Here is a 20,121-nt window from a genome sequence, read left to right as displayed (position 1 = left end):
TAAAATGGAAGACCGCAGCAGAAGATCCTATGTGCGGTTAGTTGGCCTCAGAGAAGGTGCTGAGGGAGATGACTGTATCGCCTTTAAAAGGCAAACTGTTGAACTACACTGATACACTAGACAAGCCATCCTTCCATATGCCCAGTCAAGTTCGGCAGCACAACTCTTAATTTCTTCCCGGATTAGAGCGCAGACATTGAGGAGCGGAAGAAGATGAATAAACTTGGAATTCAGTCGTTTCTCCTCTTCCAGGTGTTACAGTTTAACTGGTGATCATGTTATCTGGTGACCAACTTCCTGGTTCAGGTCCTTCACTCCAGATGTGATGGAACAACTGCAGCAAATTCACTGATTCTGAAAGCACAAACTGACCTTATATTAAGCGGTCTAATAAATGCACACTAGCTCATTTATATGATTTTGCTAATCTTGTAAAGATTACAAATTATTGGTGCTAAAATACACCGCGTTATATGAAACCATTAATGAACGAAGTTAGCTACCGAAGTGCTCTAGCTCAGCCTCAGATTGTTGGACTGAAGACAGGATTTTACTCTCGGCGTCTCTTTGTGCAGCTGGCTTAATCAAAGAAATGTGACTGTGTTAACTTGTGACCTGTGTTTACCTATTATGAAAATGAACCAAAGTTGAGTACATGTTATGGTTTATGATATTAAAATAAATTTCATGGACTATCAGACAATGGTAAATTTGTGGCTACTAGCGTTAATTTTTAAACGTTATCGTTAAACTGTATTTACTATAGTAAAAACATTTTCTTCAAATACTACAGCTGATATCTGTGAATCGATGAATGCAATAATGTTATTTCCTCGTTTTTTTTGCCATTATTTTCTCATAGAAATACTTTGGAAACATGTTGCTTGATTTCTTTATTTGATTGTAGTAAATGAAATGACCCACAATCTCTGTGTTGCTTTAGATACTCACACTAATAGATTGATGACCTTTAAAATCAATTCGGTATCAGCATGGTTAAAATTAGTATTTTACCTAGAGTTAACTTTTTATTTTTCATGCACCCTTGTTTTCCTCCTCCTAAATTTTACAGAAAAATGACTTAAATTCTAAATTCATCTGTGGCGGTAAGTGTCCTTGAGTCAGTTTTTCAGTATTACAGCTTGCAAAACTGCATTACGGTCTTGCTCTCCCTAACTTAATGCTATACCACCTTGCTTTCCATTTTAAGGCCATGCATGTCTGGGTGGACACCCACTCCAAAGTACCCCGGAGGAGTACAGAGTCTGACCGTGTTCTCCCCCACAGGCTTCAAGATCTGCCTTTTACCGGTTTAGGCTCAAGAAGCTTACATCAGAAGTTTGGAAACATTATTTCAACTACTTTAAAAGCTTGGTTTAATGCAGAAAAGATTGCAGGTCATGTAAAAAAAAAAAAAAAAAAAAAAACTTATATATATATATATATATATATATATATATATATATGTATTCAATGGTAGTGGACTGCACATATTTCAGGATATTCAAGCCGATTACTCCTTGCCAGGTACACTACCTCTTTTTTATGTATTTGAAGTTAATGTTTGCAATGAAGGCATATGGGTTATCCTGGAATTCTAGCTAAGCAATGGTTTACACCTCACATGGATCTTAGATCTTAGGCTGCTTTCTTTTCATAATATTGTTTGTTTAGAATGCAGCACTCCAATGATTAATGTGGCGAAAATACAGACTGTTACCTATTGGAGTAAAATAGCCCAAGCTTTAAAAGAATTGTTTTAAATGGAAGATGCATTATTATTTGTGGTAATTTGCTGCCGTGGTTTATTTGTATGTTTCTTTCAAATTAACCTTAAGTATTATTCACTGTACTTGTGTTTTTCCCTTCTTTACTTAATATTTACACTTTCATTCAAGCTCTGTAATGTTATTATTTCAAATCGCAAAAAACAACAAATCCCACACACACAGACTAAAAAAAAAAAAAAAGAAATAATAATAATAATAATAATGAAAGGGATGAATTTTGTCATCATTTACTTGCTTTCATGTTGTTACAAACCCAAACGACTCTTCAAAACACAAAGAAGATATTTGGGTCAATGACAAGGTGCTCATTCTTTTTTTGTCCAAAATATGAATTTAATCAAAAATGCATCTCTTACATACACTTCTTACTTGATGAGAATATTTATTTTTTATTTCTGAATTTAAATTCCTTTCGAGTCAATGTTAAAAATGTCAGGGTGATGTACTGGTATATCATAATGATGGATAAAATAATTAATTTAATTAAATGACTGAATAGAAAATAATGTTAAATAGTCCAGCTAAAACAGTTCTTATAACAGTTACACCAGGAAAAATAAAAAATAAATCCTCTGAAAATCATTAGGGCTTTTGAACAGGTTTTTGGTTTGATTTTCCCCACCAGAGAAGTTGCCAGCATTTTTATCATATTCACCAGACTCTTGTGAACCCATAATATATTGCTTTATGAATATGTAAACCAAGAATATACCAAAATAATGTGTAACTGGTTTAAAAAAAAACACAAATGAATGTGGGTAAGTTCATTCAAAAAACACTTTGGATAGGTGAGAAAATTACATTGTTGTCAATTTTTCAGATCAGTTTCAGAACAATAAAAGTAAAATAAAAGCACTCCACTCTGATTTATTTATCTTTTTCATGTCTTGAAAAGGTGGTTTCTAACAAGTAGCTAGAAGGGACAACAAAAAATTGTGGGAAACATTAAACATCATCATGTCGAACAGGAAAACTAATACTCACTAATCCAGTTTTACAGCCTTGATGTGTTTATACAGTAATTGCACTAGGGATGTTAATTTCGGTTATCTCTCCTAACTGATAACTAATGCTTTTTAACCGATTATTAACTGTTAACCGACAAGATTATTTTAAATTAGAATTGAATTAGAAAGGATAAGTGTCTGTGACCCATTAAAAATACTGATATTTGTTTTTTTTTTATTAAGTTTAAGATTAAAAAGTAAAAAAAGGAAATTATAGTATACAATAACTGTTTGAAGAACTTGACAGTGGTGGTCACCATTCACTTTTATTGTATGGAATAGAGCAGCTCAGAAACATGCTATTAATATTTTCTTCTGTTTTTCTCAGAAGAATGAAAGTCATATGGCTATGAAAAGACATTAAGGTGAGTAGGATGACGGATTTTTCATTCCCAGGTGAACTATTCCTCTAATTCAAATAAAACAAGGGGTGCAAAAATATGCGGTAAAAATAGGATTCTCTCACCACAGGGCAAAATGATCTTGACAATATCTAAACTAAGCCAGCTATTCCCTGCAGAAGAAGTGGTAAACACACCATATCCACATAACAGCCATAATGTTTTTTATAGCCTGTCTGCAGAGCCGAAGAACTGTAATGGGGAGTGAGTTATGACAATAATAACTCTGTCTCTTCATAATCAGGTAATCAATTCAATCTTCTGCCAATTGTCTCAGACAAATGCTTCTTCCGCATCCCCTGTAGAATGTAATTGAAGGGTTCTGTCGTTATTGACTCATGTAGAGTAAACACCTGTGAGGTCGTCTGTTGTTGTGGGCGTCCATTAATTTCAGATGAGTAAGATTAACAAGGTGCATGTAAATTCATATTTTGCCACTTAAAAATTCTTTTGACAACTCAAAGTCCGCCATTAGCATTACTAATGATATGTCACAAACTGAAAGTTAATGTAATATATATATAAATATATATATATATATATATATTTATTTATATGCAAACATCTCACTGGTACACTTAAAAGAACAGTTTTTTAGTAGTTCACCCAAAAATGAAAGTTGTACTCAGACACTGCAAAGGATGGTCTTCACTCGAACACTGACACAGTGTGACACTGACAAAGGCAGAAGGCCAAAACGTTTTGTCTTTTATCCTCTGCTTTAATTCAAATAAAAGAATTTCGAGTGCAAACCAACCTTTGCCATGTTTGAATAAATATGGGCCTTGGCACCTAACCAGCTGGAAGAGTGCGGTGAATTCCATTGATTGAAAATGTACTCACCATCAGGCCATCCAAGATTCAGATGGGATATCAGCAATGGATCCTCTGCAGTGAATGGGTGCCGCCAGAATGAGAGTTCAGACAGCTGATAAAAAAAGCACAGATCAAGCACTGTTTACAAGTGAAAACATACCAAAACAGTTCTTAATAAATATGTCAGTAGAATTTTATGTAAGAGTACAACAGGAGGATGGACTTTTTCAACGGTAGAAACATTATAGATTATGGAATGGTATTTTGGCCAGAAGCAAGTTTATCCTCAAATTGCCTCAATAATGGAATTGTTACAAACATGCAGCTTTTTACTTGACAAGATGTTTATTGATGAACTGAAGAGTGAAGTTATTGTGCTTTTTTATCAGCTGTATGAACTGTCATTCTGATGGCACCCATTCACTGTAGTGGACCCACTGGTAAACAAGTGATGTAATGGTGAATTTCTCCAAATCTGTTCTGATATAGAAATAAATTAATTGTATCTTGGCTAGCCTGAGTGGGAGTGAATATTCACCAGATTTTCAATCGTGGTAGTTAGTTTTGTGTGGTTGTGGGTGTGTGTGTGTGCTCTTGTTTTTGTGTCATATCAGGACACAACATTGTATAATGACATGGGTATGACACAGGTATTACAAGGAGAGGGTGACTTATGAGGACATAACCCATGTCCCCATTTTTTCAAAACGCTTATAAGTCATACAGAATTAGTTTTTTTTTTTTTTGAGAAAGTAAAAATGCACAATGTTTCCTGAGAGGGTTAGGTTTATGGGTAGGGTTGGTGTAGGGCCATAGAATATACAGTTTATACAGTATAAAAACCATTACGCCTATGGGATGTCCCCACTTTTCACAAAAATAAACGTGTGTGTGTGTGTGTGTGTGTGTGTGTGAAAGAAAATAAGATATTGCAGATAGAATTAGTATGATATATTTTGTTCTGTAAACATTTCATGAGCTTTCAGTGCTGAGATATAAAAAGACAACAGTAGCTGATGTGTCCACCTCTCCAGGCAAAAACGAGGGGATCTTTCCCTGCAGAGGAAATGCTAAGCTGTGAGAGCGATGTAAAAAGCAGGGAGCTGTATCGATCGGAGCTTTAGCAAAATCTACCGTTGCATCTGTGCCAATGAGAGGAAGAAAAATTAGATCAAAACCTTCTGTCCAGGATTGAGTCATGCTGGTGTCACTCAAAAAATCTCTAAGAGCGGGGCACAGCTCCAGAGAAATCAATATGGCATGGATGGATATTAATGTTTGGTATTATCAAGTCCATTTGAAATCACATTGAACAGATGAGACCTAATCGTTTTATTAACAGTTTATACTCAAAGTACGTTTGAAGTCTCTTCCATCTTTTAAAAGACAAACCCACTAGCACTGAAAACAGCCATTGTCAAAGTCATCTAGCTAAAAATGAGAGTCAGTATTGATCCGAGCATTTTAGCGAACAACCGTGTAGTACCATCCTGTAAATCAGAGAGATGAAAGCATGACAACAATTGGACGATGACAGACTCTCCGTGTTTTCTTTAAACAATTGTGTGTCAGTGGTCAATATTTTTTTTTTTTTTTGTGACTGGGTTTGACCCAGTCTTTTGAGGTTTTTTAAGAATACAAAGATGAGCATCACAGCCCCGGGATATTGTTGCAGTTGTCGGAGTGACAAGTTTATTCTGCTTGTACACAGCAGAAGATCAAAGATACACAGGGGATGGTGGTGAATCTCACAAGAAAGTAGGATATTTATATACCAGTAACGCATAGTCCTCTTTACAATGTGAAGATGATGACATTGTTTTCCAAATGTGCATTTTTTTTTTTTTTATTATCTCAAGGTCAGTGCGGTCTTTCTGTGAAAACCTGAAGCAGAATGTAGACACAAAAATGGATAGCTGTAACCTCAGGCAGCAACAAAATTCATGACAGTAAAAGCACAGATCTCTGCTCTGTATACAGTAGCTAACTTCATTAGGCACAAGGTTTGATTGAGCTCAGTTAGCCCCTGCTGGTAGATGCTTTAACTACATTGTGGCAATGGGCGGGGCCGAGGGACGTGGGAACAAGGAGTGAGGCCGGCAATGATTGGGCAAATCGGTGACACCTGCGACCCACCGCCGGTCTCGAGTCCCACGTAGGAGGTGGAAGGATATAAAACTGGAGCGACGACAGTGAAGGACGAGAGAGGACCAGGCCTGGGCTTTTAGTTGTGTTTTGATTTTTATATGAGCGCACCAGTCGTCCGTGAGGGGCTGGTGCGCTGTTTTGTGTTTATTTTTGTATTATTAAAATGTCCTTTGATTGTCCGCCGGTTCCCGCCTCCTTCTTCCCGATGACTAGGAAGTTTTAATTCATTACAATGAAACTTTAATAATAAAAATAAACACAAAACAGCGCACCAGCCCCTCACGGACGACTGATGCGCACAAAATAAAAACCAAAACACAACTAAAAGCCCAGGCCTGGTCCTCTCTCATCCTTCACTGTCGTCGCTCCCGTTTTATATCCTTCCATCTCCTACGTGGGACTCGAGACCGGCGGTGGGTCGCAGGTGTCACAGATTTGCCCAATCATTGCCGGCCTCACTCCTTGTTCCCACGTCCCTCGGCCCCGCCCCACTCGCCACATACATGATTTAGGCATTGCTGGCTGAAACATCAGTATCAGAATCAGAAACAGAATCAGGAATAGCTTTATTGTAGTGCTGGGCGGTAAACTGGTTCATACCGAAAACCGATGTATATTTTCGTTACGATGTTAATTTTGAATATACCGCCCTACCGTTGTATTTAATTACTCAGCGTTCGGAACGAACGTCATGCTGCGCCGCGGCCGCGCGGCACTGTTTCAGATGGACCCTTTACAATGTCGCACTTCTAAGCAGCGACTGCTAGGCGTGGTGAGGGCAGGCAGCAAGGAAGTCGACCGGAAGTTGAAGTCGGCCGCGTACCGCCATCTTGTAGCAGAACTTCACTTGCGTTAGCATTCCCATTGACTCCCATTCATTTTGGCGTCACTTTGACAGCGAATAACTTTACATCTGAGGCGTTTAAAGACTCCGTTTGTCCATTATTTATTTCTAAAGATACACGACAATGTATAAAGGGCTCCATTACCTTCTATGTTACATTATGGCCCCGTAAAAACAGTTTTTATAAAAATAGGCTAACGATTGCGTCATAACCACTCGACCCTCTGTCGCATTACCGTACAGACAGGAGGAGAAGCTCGCAGGCAATTAACTTAATATGGCGTACTGGCGTTACATTTTAAAATACTATACAAAATAATTAATCAGAATACTTACTCCTGCTCACACACGCCAAAGAACTCCCCGCTCAAGCTCGCCGTCTCTGCAAGATTAATGATGGCAATTTGCACGCACAGCTACTAGAAGATTTACATCTGTCAGACAGGTTGCTGACGTCATCAAGCTTAGTTTGAGTCTGCGCGTCAGAAACGGAAGTGCTAAAAAACGCTAAAAATGGGCTTCACTTGTCTCAATTGAGTTTCAATGGGGTCGCTGTGTCCATTTCTTTTACTGTCTATGGGTGAGGGTACACAGCAGTGCTCTGCTGGTGTTACGTTATAACGCCTGTTTCGCACATTCGTATTAACGGATTCCAGCTGCACGAGGTTGCGGTCCGTCAGTGCGTTCAAGGAGCGGTGCTCTGCAGCAGTGCAGCGATTGTTAACGTACTGAGTCTATTTTTGCTGTGCTGCAGGCACTGAATTAAAGTGAAAGCGTATTGTTCGCGGGAAAAATGAACATGGATTGACATGGAAACGCAGTCACATGGGTTTTTGGCTAGGTTTAAAACAAGAAAAAGAGCACTTTTAGATAAACAAGGAAAACAATATATATGTTCACTTTTATGGAAGCAGAAAAACAAAGTTCATTAAGACCCGTGGGATTGCTTGTGATAAAGATTTAAACGCAAAATGCACGATACTGTTTCTGTCTGTGGTGTTTTAATTTTAAAGTTGCAGTCCGTAACTTTTGACGCTCTAGCGGTTAATAAACAGCACTGCTTGCGTCTTGCGGAAGAACATTGTAGCCGGAGCTACTTCTCTCGGTTTATGTCTATTAAGAATCACAAAGGTACCGGGTTACTCCGCCACGGTACCCCCGAAGCAATCTAAAATAGTCCGAATATAAACACTTATTATAGATGTACCCTAGTGATTCAGGACAGGCTAAAAACACTGTTTGGAAAATGGATTCATGGTGTACTCGCTTATTATATACAATTTGTAAATCTTGAACACAAAAAAAGTTACGGACCGCAGCTCTGATTGGTTGTGTCTTACCGGGAGCGGTGAATTTCTGCAAATGGCAATATGACCACTGGGAGGAGCCAGAGGAGCTTGATTTTTTCACAGATTATCTGTCTCATATTCTACTGTCAGGACATAATGACAGGTTTCACAAATACATTTTTACAAAAGTTACCTACTTCAGCTTTAAATATTTTAACAAGAAAAGTAGGCTAATTATTGTGTTTAAATGTTTTGCCGCTTGCTTGAGCAGCTTATTATACATATATATATTTATATAAAAATATATATATTTTTTTTTACATGATATGAAATCAAAACAATGAACAAATGTTGTGTTTGTGGACTAAAGAGATGCGGATCAGTGGCGGACTGCAAACACGTCCTGTGTGAAAGCACAATGAGTCCGTGCTGCGGACTGCATATGCACCGCAGGCAGATTATGCATATATACTATCCATTTTATGCAAGTGCTGTCGGGGTAAAATTGTCGCCAAAGGTGGCAACACGAGCAATTTGCTCCAGCACCTTAGCTGCAAGCACTTCTTGGAATATCAACCAGCAGAAAGTGCATTGTACACCTGATTATGCATGAAAAAAAACCCCGTCATAAACCGGAAAACCGTTATAATTAAAAAAAAAAAAAAAAACGTTATATACATTTTTGGTCAAACCGCCCAGCACTACTTTATTGCCAAGTATGCTTGTGCATACACAGAGACAACAACAACACACAGAAAAAAATAAAATAAGATAAGAAAAAAAAACACATATGTAATTACCAGAATTGATTACAAAAAATGGCAATTAACACGTCTAATAATAATCCTTATTTACAACATTACGTTTTTTCAGGCTCATAATAAAGTTAATTTTAAACATTTCAAATATAACAACAAAATCCAACAGGATCTTTAAAATTGGCTAAAATTCATATATATACTTTTATTTTTATATATTTATTTATTATAGTATTAGTACTATTCTTATAATAATCAATTAAAATATAAAAGACGCATAATTACTATTAAAAACAATAAAATAACATTTTTAAATAAATCAACTTATTTTTTTGTATATTTATTTAATGTACTATTAGTGTATATGAGTAGGGCTGCACGATGTGTCGTTTAAGCATAGATATCGCGATGTACGAATCCACGATAGTCACATCGCAGGATGTGCGATGTAGGCTGTCGTAGTTGATCTGTTATTCATTAACTGTACGGGCCAGCTGCTCCCCGGCCCTTGACGAATGTGATTCGCAGATTGCACAGCTTAACCATCATAGAGTGAAAGTTTTTTCATGGACAGGACTGAAAAACACATGCAAGTTTAACAGGGCAGAGAGAGAGAGCGCGCGAGAGACACACAGAGAGAGAGAGAGAGCGCACGAGAGAGACAAAGAGAGTGCGTGCGCGAGAGAGACAGAGAGACAGAGAGAGCGCTCGAGAGAGACAGAGAGCGTGCGCGAGAGAGACAGAGAGAGAGAGAGAGAGAGCGCGCGCGCGCGAGATAGACAGAGAGAGCGCGTGCGCGCGAGAGAGAGAGAGAGAGAGAGTATTAGTATTATACTATTCAATCAAAATAAAACATTGGATATGAACATATTTGATTTTTAATTGGTTAATTCAAGTCATAATGGACAATGACAATTTTTGGCTTAGGGCAATGTATCACTTTCCCTCTGTGGATAAGTATATCACCTCTTTATCCATTATTGCAAGACTGATACTGTAATGATTATATTAAATCACATTAAATTAATAGGTCAAGACTTTCCACAAACTGACAAAATCAGTGTAACTCAGTGCTCAGTGTAGTTTATTCAATCCACCACCATCTGTGACAGGAGATGACTTTTGAAACACAGTTCATTTATTTTTTGAGAGCAGGGTCTGTCTGAGTCTCCATGGTGATAGGTTTATTAGGTAAAGACATGTTTTTAAACCTTTTGCTAGGGCTTTGGCTGGGGACCTAATAGATCATTACTAGCTTTTGTGATTCACTCTTTCCAGACTATTATAGAAAAGATATAGCTGCTGGATGTGCTGGAGAAATGATACTATCCATACATATTTGGAAAGGATATGCATGCTCTACTTCAGGAGGAACTACCCACACTTAATGTGGTTTTGCATTTCTGTTTAGGATTTAGGCGAGTCAAATCTGTGATCCATGGTTCATGAAATTCAAATCTGTGGTCTTGTCAACCGTGTGAGATGTTCTTTTCCCTCTCATCTCCAAACTCAAACTCAGCATTCCTCAACAAAATTTCAGTCTGTTTCCTCATAACACACAAAAGCACAAACATAATACAGCAAACAGCTTATCTTAAAATTGCTTGTTTTACAATAATTGCATGTATGCATTATATTTATTACTACAAATTTTAACCACCAAGAAACTGTGTTTGATGGAAGGCCACTTGAATCCCCAGTAATATTTGTTTAGCAGCATAATAAAGATCTTTTGTGCTGTTAGTGGGCCAACTGTACTCAGCACTATTTTTGTCAGGCTGTTGAATAATACAACACATGTTGAGACGTGTTTGTCAGGATAAAAGCAGAAGGCAAAACCAGACCACCTTCTGCATAAAACATTGCATTAAGCTAATACAAGGAACCAAGGACGATAAAATTAATATTAATATACCCCAGGGAGCACAAGTGCTGTAGAGCAAATATATGAAGTACATCTGATGTGTATGGCACCTTTTCATAGGTGTTAATAATGTGAAATCTTGATTGTGATAATGAAATAATCAACAACCTAACAATTTTAACTTTGAACAGGTGAAACTTTCCGATGACACTTTATCTGGAAAAGTGTTTCTTGTAGGAGTCAAAGATGAATCAAAATCCCTAATTAATTCTTTAAGTCATTATTAGTGAGAAAAAACACCCATATTTTGTCAAGTATGTTACAGATTATAAAGTTATACATAAATGTAAGAAAACAGTTAAAATATTAAACATTTGGTTTAAACATTCAGGTTGTGAAAAAATATTAATTCACAGAATGAATTTGTGTGAAGTCTACTGTAAATAGCACTTTCTTTAGAATGATTTGCTATTTATATCACTAAAGCAGTTACCAAAACGTGCAGGGTATTTCACACATGTCAGAATCTCATACCCATGCATGGACACCATAATAATAATATATAACAAACAGTTTAATAAAGCACCGTCACCAATTAAACACATGAGTGAAAGCCTATAATTAAATCTGAAGTAGCACAATAAAACCCATTATCTGAAAGGAAAAGTCGACATTATGCAAAATGCATATCAACAACCATATGTTATTTATGAATAATGTACACTGAGTGTTGTGAGACAAGGCTTTGGAAGTGGAATTTATAATTTTATTGACTTATAAACCATCACTGGTACCTTAGAAGCAAATACCTATAATAACAATAATAACAACAAATTGGTGCCTTTACCTACGATTCCAAAAACGCAACTTTCAAGAAAATCAATAAGTGTTAGTAAAAATTGTCTAATTGGATCTGGCATGTTCTTAAACAACAGCACAATCCTTTGGACACACCATAGTCAAGTCAAGTTATACAGCAGAGCAGCTTCTCAGTAAAATGTCAGAATCAATCATGCAAACTTTAAGCACATCTAAACTTTGACTTACAAATGTGGCCACTTTCTTATCAGTCAGTTCTTCAGATCTTCAACATCCTTCTTGAGTCAACCAGAGAAAGATTTGATGTTGAGGCAGGTAAAGAGAATGATGCATCTGAGCCAAAACAGGAGACACATGTAATAAATGTTAAAAATAATAATAAAAGATTATTGATATTTATTTTATATAAAGATATGAATTGCAATAATATAACCTGTAATTTATAAATGGAAAGTAAAACTATTTTTTGTTTTCAACGCCATTCCAGCTTCCATGCCTGTTTTCATGGCGAGAAATATTATAATATATATAATAAATTATATTATATATAATAAACTGTATTTGGATTAACACTATTAAAAACATCTTCAAAAATTTAACTGAATAAAAAATAAATAAATAAAAAACCAGCACAGTCTCATATGCTTAATGGATAAAGGGATTCAGCAGAGAGAACGTGATGGAGGAGCTTCCTCTAGCATTAAACACTTTTGTGTCACTTATGTGTAAACGAGTACAAACAATCTGATCCCATCAGAATGAAAATTGATAGAAAATAATTTTTTCCAACATTGGGACTAATTTCATGGAGTTTTTTATATTTATTGTATATAGATCCTATAGATTGCTATTTGTTTTTAACATAGGAACAAATTATTGGTTTTAAATCCATAGGAGGTACAGCACAAATTTTGAGATCTGCCAATGCTTCTTTTGCAGAAGAGTCTCTTCCTATTTTTTACTTTTTAACTTCAAAAGTAAAACTATAAACTATAGACCAAGTGTCCGATAAAAACGAATTCTTTCAGATAAGATGGTATCAAATACTACAATTAGCCAAATTAATAGCATTTTTACTACTGCACTAGCAAATAATGCAGTATAATGAACATTGTAGTTAATAAGCACAATCCAGAAACTAGACTACCTTAGACACATATTATTCTTCATATATATATATATATATATATATATATATATATATATATATATATATATATATATATATATATCTCAAACCCCTTACACACTACAAACCCTTTAAAAGTCAACAACGGTCTCTCGTCGCCGATTTATAATAGACAAATTAATGTTTTGAAAATTATCAATTGCTCAAAGGTTAGTTCCTCAGTGAGCGATACAAATTCGAAATACTAACGTTATACACTTTGAAATTAAATAAATATATTAACGTTACCTTGCTCTCTCTTTCTCTTAAGTGATTTTTCTGACCTTTTTCTTTCAAAAATCTCACAAAATCACACGTGTCTCTGAGACAGCGCTTCGGTAAAGTCGTATTTCATTAAAAAATGCAGCAGTAACGCTAACGTTACTTCGAAATATAAAGTTACATTAACGTTACTTCCAGAAGTTAAAGAGGATTATCATGTTCGCTTGTGTGTGCTCTGCTCACCGAGGAAATAAAACTTGCGCGTTCACGTTGCGCCTGACCGCGTGTAGTTTACGTGAGGACGTACAGTGCGTGCAGCATGTTTAAGTTATAGTATATTTTTTATTATATTTAACACAGCAACATGACTGAATTTTGTGCTGCTCAGCTGTGAAATTTAAGCACGCATCTATTTAGAACGTCAAGGGTTAAAAAAAAAAAAAAAAGAACGTCAAGGGTTGGCGGTCTTGTGACGTGGACATTTGACGTCACAGAGCACAAAACGCAAAAACGCATAAACTCAAGCTTCGAGCTCCAGTTAAAGCGAAGGTCGTGGGATAGTGAGAGCCAGTCTAGAGTATCAACAGAAAGCGATTCAGCTGACTAATCTTTAGTAGATAGACAGTGTACAGACACTAAGTCTATTTAGACTTACACAAGGTGTGTTTTAGGTTTATAAAATAATCAAACAGAATGTCAAAGACATCTGTGTTTTTCACTGAGTGCAGTGAAGTCAAGAGAGAAGGTGTGGATAGGCAGGAGATGATCAGTCTTACCTCAGACATAATGTATGACTCTGTTAGCATCGAAGAGGTGACAACTGACAAAAAACCTGTCGAGACAACAACAAGAGGTTCAGGGAGCGTGAGCTCAGATAATCAAGGTGGCATGAAGGTTTGTCCTACTGACAGTGTGGAGAACAGCCCAACAGGTGAGCTATTTTTTGCAGGTGCATAGATCGCAAATAGAAAGTTATCTTTGTGGTGTTCTTGGCCTCATTTTGAAAAGAACTCAGCGTTTCAGTACTATTAACTTACATTTCTTTTATAAATGCATCAAAAAAGCAACATTTATTTTTCAGGTATTGGTTTGTATTTCATCTGTAGTCAGAGATTCTTAGGTTACTATAAATTTTCTTTATTTTAGAAAAACCTGCAAAAGGGAGGAAGATCGGTGCTGTCTTTCGGAGAGTATGGAAGGCTGTAAAGCGCCCTTTCCATTGCTGTGATCCAAACAGTGTGGTGTGTCTTACACCACAGCTGAAGCAAGATGATTCAGAGCTAATGCCTGCCCCAAGTCCCTTCAGAATCACACCAACAGCTGCCACAGATGCTGCTGACCCTGAGCTGGTGCATCTGCCAGGCCAGGTCTGTGAAGAAGTTGAGTTGTTGTGTGTGCCAGGTCCCTCCTGGACTGAGCAAACACTGGACACAGATCTGTCTGATCCTGAGTCGTCACCTGTGGCAGATCCATCCAGTTCTGATCTGGGTGATGGTTAGTCATCATTACTTTGGTTTATGTTATTTCTACCATCTTTTATTTTATAAATTCTATTCTCTTTTATTACTTGCGGTTGTAATTTTGATTCACTGCATGTAACATGTTTGTTGTACTTTTTTCACTTTTAATAGTTAAATTTTTCTTTATTTTAGAAAAACCTAAAAAACAGAGGAAGAGGAAAGCAGTCCATGCGTTCTTCAGGAGATTCCGTAAGGCTGTAAAGCACCTCTTCCCCTGCCGTGACTCAAAGAGAGTCGAGCATTCTACACCACAGGTGGATCTAGACGATTCTGAGATTAAGTTAGCAGATGGCACCATTTCTGTTGAGCCTGAGCCAGGGTATCAGACCAGGTCTGAACAGGTTTGTGCAGCTCTCCAGCCCTCATCTGTGCAAGAGGTCAACCAAGATCCAGCCACTCCAGCATTGTCATGTGTGTCAGATTCATTGGATTTGGAGATCAGTCTGGATTCTGGTGAGTCATTATTACCTTTGTTTGGTAATATTTCTGCCCTCTGCTATTTTCTGCATTACTTTCTGCTTGTCATTATTTAGACTGCAAATCTGAAACTAACTTACCTTCGAGTAATTGACCTGATTCGCAGTGGATCTGAATTAAAAAAAAAAGCATTTTTAATTCTCTTTAACTGGATCTCGTTTGATCATATCAGACAATGAAAGGAAACTGATGTTTGGCCATTTTCTTTTTCCTTACTGTTTTTCAGGATCTAGAGTGTCTTTCTTCGTAGTGGGAGAGCTTCTAGGGCGTGGAAGTTTTGGCTTGGTGTATGAGGGATCCCACATATTTAGTGACAGAATTAAGGTAAAGCACATTTATTGACTTGTACCAACATTTTGCTCCAAATGTAGAGTTGTGTGTTCTCTGTCTAGATTTAAACACATTGTAGATGTGCATGTCTGGCACTTGGGTATGTTTGGAAAACTTAACTGTGTTTTGCCATTCACAGGTTGCAATGAAGTACATCCACAAGCACCAAGCTGACCGTTATCTTGACGTTGTAAGTTGAAAAATCTAAAGAATATTTGGTTGATTGAGTGACTATTGTTGTAAAAACCTGTAGATAACATAAAGCAGAAATGAAATAGACAACAAAGATTTAAGTGCAAATCTAAATACAATGATGTTCATCTTTCTACCTGTCTTCTAAGTAGTGACTTACTGAAAGCCAATTTTCTGTTTCTCTCTAGCCTGGTCATTCCAAACCTGTGCTTGCAGAAGTGGCAATGTTGCTTCGGTTGGGACAACCTCCCTTATGCCCCAACGTTATCAAATTGCATGATTGGATTGAGAATAAGAAGAGCTTTGTGCTCATAATGGAGTACCCGGAACCATGCCATACCTTGCATCAACACATCATCTATTCAGATGATACGAATGAAAGAAAAGCACGCTGGATAATCTGTCAGTTGATCCAAGCTGTGAACCATTGTATTGACCGTGGAGTCTTCCATGGTGATATCCACTCGGGGAACATCCTGGTGACTGACCCCAGTTTAAAGCTCAAACTAATTGACTTTGGTTGTGCTCATCCATTGAGCAGTGAGGGCAGTCTTAGCAGTGAATATCGAGGTATGTGTCATGTTACCTTATCAGAGAGCAGTGTCATTGATTATGGTATTGTCTTTTTGACAATATTGACTTATTGTCCGCATTGTTCAATACTAAAATCTTTCTCTTACAGGAGCACCACTCTGCACCCCACCTGAGGTCATAATGAATACCACATTCCACGCTAACCCAGCATATGTCTGGGCAGTAGGTGTTGTGCTCTTTGAAATCTTGCATGGATATTTGCCCTTTGAAAGCCAAGACAAAATACTGCGTGGCTATGTTCAAGCGAAACTGACTTTATCCTCAGGTAAACACAACAGACACCTCTTTACAATATCTGAGTCTCAGTGTCAGTGGGAAAATATTTGTCAAAAAGGATATGACAGGAAATCTAGCAAGTAACAAATGTTTCCTGATGTGACTGTGAACCTTATTTAATTTGGCATATTTATATTATCAAATCATGAAAATTTCTTAAACATTTCAGAAGCTTTTTGGTATGTCAGCATTGATGTTGAGTAAGACTAACCCACACTCTCCCTCTGAAAACTTTACAGCATGCCGTGACCTGATTTTCCAGTGTTTGATCCGCAATCCATCTAACAGACTGACACTAGAGCATCTAGAAGAGCACAGGTGGTTTAATAACTAGACAGTGGACCCCGTGCTTCAACCAGACAAGAAAAGGTAATCTAACACACAGAGTAGGTCTTAAATTGTTTCTCAGTCCCCTCTTGCCCATGGGAAGAGTCATCTACATGAAGACAAGACTCTATTGGCAAAGTTTATTGTTAAACTGTATCTTATACATGGATATTATAAGAGGTGGTACAGAGATTCATCCAATAAGAATGGCACATTTCATAATATAGGAATGAAAAGGGAATAAAAAATTCCGGAGGATTTCTGGAATAAAAGATATTCCTCTCCATCTGTGCCTTTTGAACCAGAAGACAAACTTAATGAAGGCCTCTTTCACAATCTTCATCTCCCCCTTGCACTCCAATACACGAGTAGCTATCATGATATCATAAAAGCAGATGTTAATGTACAGAGAGAGAGACCGAGACAAGTCAGACTGAGACTGTTATTTTTTATCTTTATATATATTTTAGAAACACCTGAAATAGGCACAAGGGGAAAGAAGTCTGTGCTCTCTTTTGGAAAGTGTGGAAGGCTCCAAAGCTGTGACCTGAACAGAGTGGTGCGTCTGACACTGCAGCTGGAGAAAGATGATTCAGAGCTAATGCTTGCCCCAAGTCCCTTCAGAATCCCACCAATGGCTGACACAGATGCTGCTGACCGTGAGTGGGTGCGTCTGCCAGGCCAGGTCTGTGAAGATGTTGAGTTGTTGTGTGTGCCAGGTCTCTCCAGGACTGAGCAAATGACAAATGCAGATCTGGCCGATCCTAAGTCACCACCTGTGATCGATTCAGACCAGTTCTGATTTGGGTGATGGTTAGTCATCATTACTTTGGTTTATTATTTCTGCCAATCTTTTATTTTCTATGCTATATTCTCTATTATTACTTGCAGTTTTAATTATGATTCACTGCAAGTAACAACGTTAAAATCCAAAATTTGTATAGTATTACTTAGCATCACTAATAATCTCTTACAGAGATGTTTCTAATAGTTCATTCATTTTTCTTCATTTTAGAAAAGGTTAAAAGAGGGAAGAAGAGCAAAGCAATTCACGCAGTCTACACGATTCTTATCCAGTGCCTGTCCAAGTTCTATCTGAGATGAAGATCAGATGCTGTTCTCGTTGAGTCTGAGGCAGGGTTTCTGATCAGTTCGACACATCGATTCATCAGATTCATCCAAATATACTTAACATGTACATCTAACATGTTATATGCTTTGTTTAAAAAATAAATAAATACACAATAATTTTCAAATAATTTACCTTTATTCTACACCACTCTGTCCCTTCTCCTATATAAGCGCTGATGATTTCCTAGTTTTTGGCTAAATGCATATTATTAGTAACTGATTTTAAATGTGTCTTTTCTTCCCCCGTCTTTCACTGTTGTTTTTCTGTAATTCTTGTATTTTGTTACTCTTTGTGTTTTCCATGAAGATGCTGACTTGGCATTAAAATATGTATTCTGACATTAAAATCTGTAATCTGTACCACCACGACTACTTTAAATTTATATAAATGCAATTAGTTGAATTTATTTGTTTCATTTTTACTTTAATTGTTAATTTTAATTAAAGGTCTTGTTCTTTATTTGTACATTTACAGTTGCTTCTATTGTCTTTGATATATGGTTAAATGGTTTCTTCTGAGTGTACAGACTAGCAATTAATGTGCACTAAAATATACTTTAATGCTGATTACATTTGCAGTATTACATAAATTTGTAATGTTTTTTTCTGATAATGAAGTTCATATTCATTATATTTAAAATGCATTTCAACAGTCTAATAAAGTGTATTGTAATTAAAACACTTTTTATAATGTACTGTATTAAGTGTTCTGATTAAGTTAACTGAATTTAAATGAAATTTTGTTTTAATGATTGTTAATTGGTTTTAATTTAGAATTTGATTAACTTAAATTACCAGTGTACTTTAGAACACTATAAACATGCTTTTTGGGCTAATTTAGTTCAATCTTTTTTATTATTAGACTTTACATGCATAGCAGTGAAAAGCATGCCATTTAAAACATTTTTCAATATCTACAATATTTTAATGCTTATCTACAGACATTTGATCATCTTTAATTCTATTATGTTATCATAAATACTTATGTCATATAAAAGGTTACATTTTAGACTCTTGGAAACTAGAAATTTTACTGTCAGTAAAAAAATAGTTGTTTAATATATATTGACCTGCAAGTCAACTTTTAAGATTTGAAGTACTAAAAAGTGCACATTCTATACAATTAAGCACACTTCTTTTCACAAGGGAATTAGTGCTAATAAGTGATGCTCTATTTAGCAGAAATGTGCAGAAGACACTTGTATATATTCTTTAGATGGTAGCTGTCAACCCTTCTTATTAATTAGCTGATAAGAAGCCAATATATATGTAGAGTTAATTTATTTCAAACATAAACCGACTGTAATACTGAGAAGCGCATCACTGCTTGACAGACAACTTTTTCTGAGATATTATTAAGAATATTGATCCAATATAGAGCAGAACTGCACATCAAAACAGCATGACTTCTAAAACCCTGACAGCCCTGAAGTCAAGTAAAGAGTTGCAGGCCTGTATTTTTATGCTCTTGTCAGCTCATAATTAAGCTAAAACACCTTTATACCGTATATAAGATTTCCTCTTCTTTTATTGGTTGACATAGCCTACGCTATAGCCTATTAAAGCAGACAGCTGCATAATGTTAACGGATGACACACGGACTATATTATCTTTGCACTGAAAGCAGTGGAAGTATCTTGTCACAGGCAATGATCTGATAACTTGCTGCGGTATTGCATAGGGGCCAGATTCCAGTCTTGGTTATTTATATAACCTTCATTAATAAGACTTTTCTGTCAAGCTTCTTAAGAGGCATGATTCTGGGACAGACCCTGGAGCAGCCCACAGTTAAGAGCCTCGCTTAAGGCTACAACAGAAGAGGGAATCTCTCTGTACTCACTTGTAGTCACTTCACCTGGAAACCAACTGGAATCTGTGTGTCAGGAGCCTATAGTCAGACCTACAAGAAAAAGAGTAATAAAAATACACATATTCTTTTAGATTTAGATTTTTATTTTACAATAGAGCAGTGCTAAACATCACGGAGTCACAATTACCCTTTAAGTTAAACCCTCGTTCTGTAAACATCTGTCAGTTACGACTTTTTTTTTTTCTTTTTTAGAGTTTATATTACTTAATTCTAGGGAAAAATATAATTATGAGATGTAAAATAAAAATTGCCCCCAAAAAAAAGTCTTAAATGAGATA

At 36.5% G+C, this 20,121-nt stretch overlaps 2 protein-coding genes across 5 annotated transcripts in view; one reads left to right on the top strand and one right to left on the bottom strand.

The window, feature by feature from the left end:
* The window catches only part of LOC132126796 (cadherin-4-like), a 261,279-nt gene extending 249,208 nt beyond the window's left edge, over window positions 1-12,071 (bottom strand). The window contains exons 1-2 of the mRNA XM_059538304.1: window positions 11,965-12,071; window positions 4,042-4,126 (exon numbers count right to left, since the gene is read on the bottom strand). Coding sequence (XP_059394287.1) covers window positions 4,042-4,044 — 3 coding nt within the window. The 5' untranslated portion in view covers window positions 4,045-4,126; window positions 11,965-12,071. The remainder of the gene's footprint in view (window positions 1-4,041; window positions 4,127-11,964) is intronic.
* A 1,640-nt stretch (window positions 12,072-13,711) lies between these two features.
* Window positions 13,712-18,503, top strand: LOC132126398 (5'-AMP-activated protein kinase catalytic subunit alpha-2-like). 4 transcript variants are annotated; one of them, XR_009427384.1, is made up of 10 exons: window positions 13,712-14,057; window positions 14,273-14,620; window positions 14,779-15,099; window positions 15,350-15,447; window positions 15,593-15,643; window positions 15,834-16,215; window positions 16,328-16,504; window positions 16,755-16,923; window positions 17,366-17,527; window positions 17,858-18,503. XR_009427384.1 is itself a non-coding variant. In XM_059537625.1 (8 exons), exons 1-8 carry the CDS (start codon window positions 13,820-13,822, stop codon window positions 16,847-16,849), a joined length of 1,710 nt encoding a protein of 569 aa, XP_059393608.1. In that variant the 5' UTR covers window positions 13,712-13,819; the 3' UTR covers window positions 16,850-17,069. The 4 variants fall into 4 exon arrangements, 1 of the variants encoding a protein (XP_059393608.1); XR_009427383.1 differs by having other exon boundaries at window positions 17,366-17,655; XR_009427382.1 differs by having other exon boundaries at window positions 17,366-18,503.
* The last annotated feature ends 1,618 nt before the right edge of the window (window positions 18,504-20,121 follow it).

Source organism: Carassius carassius, chromosome 44, assembly GCF_963082965.1.
Source record: "Carassius carassius chromosome 44, fCarCar2.1, whole genome shotgun sequence".
NCBI classification, from domain to species: Eukaryota; Metazoa; Chordata; class Actinopteri; order Cypriniformes; family Cyprinidae; genus Carassius; species Carassius carassius.
Note: the sequence above shows the minus strand (reverse complement) of the source record. Positions and strands in the feature narration are given on the sequence as shown.

What these genes read in the sequence shown, in the direction of transcription:
- LOC132126398 (XM_059537625.1), top strand. Translation starts at nt 13,820, where the DNA reads ATGTCAAAGACATCTGTGTTTTTCACTGAGTGCAGTGAAGTCAAGAGA. An exon ending in TATTTAGTGACAGAATTAAG is followed by an intron (nt 15,448 to 15,592) that starts GTAAAGCACATT and finishes TGCCATTCACAG; the next exon opens with GTTGCAATGAAGTACATCCA. An exon ending in GAAACTGACTTTATCCTCAG is followed by an intron (nt 16,505 to 16,754) that starts GTAAACACAACA and finishes AAAACTTTACAG; the next exon opens with CATGCCGTGACCTGATTTTC.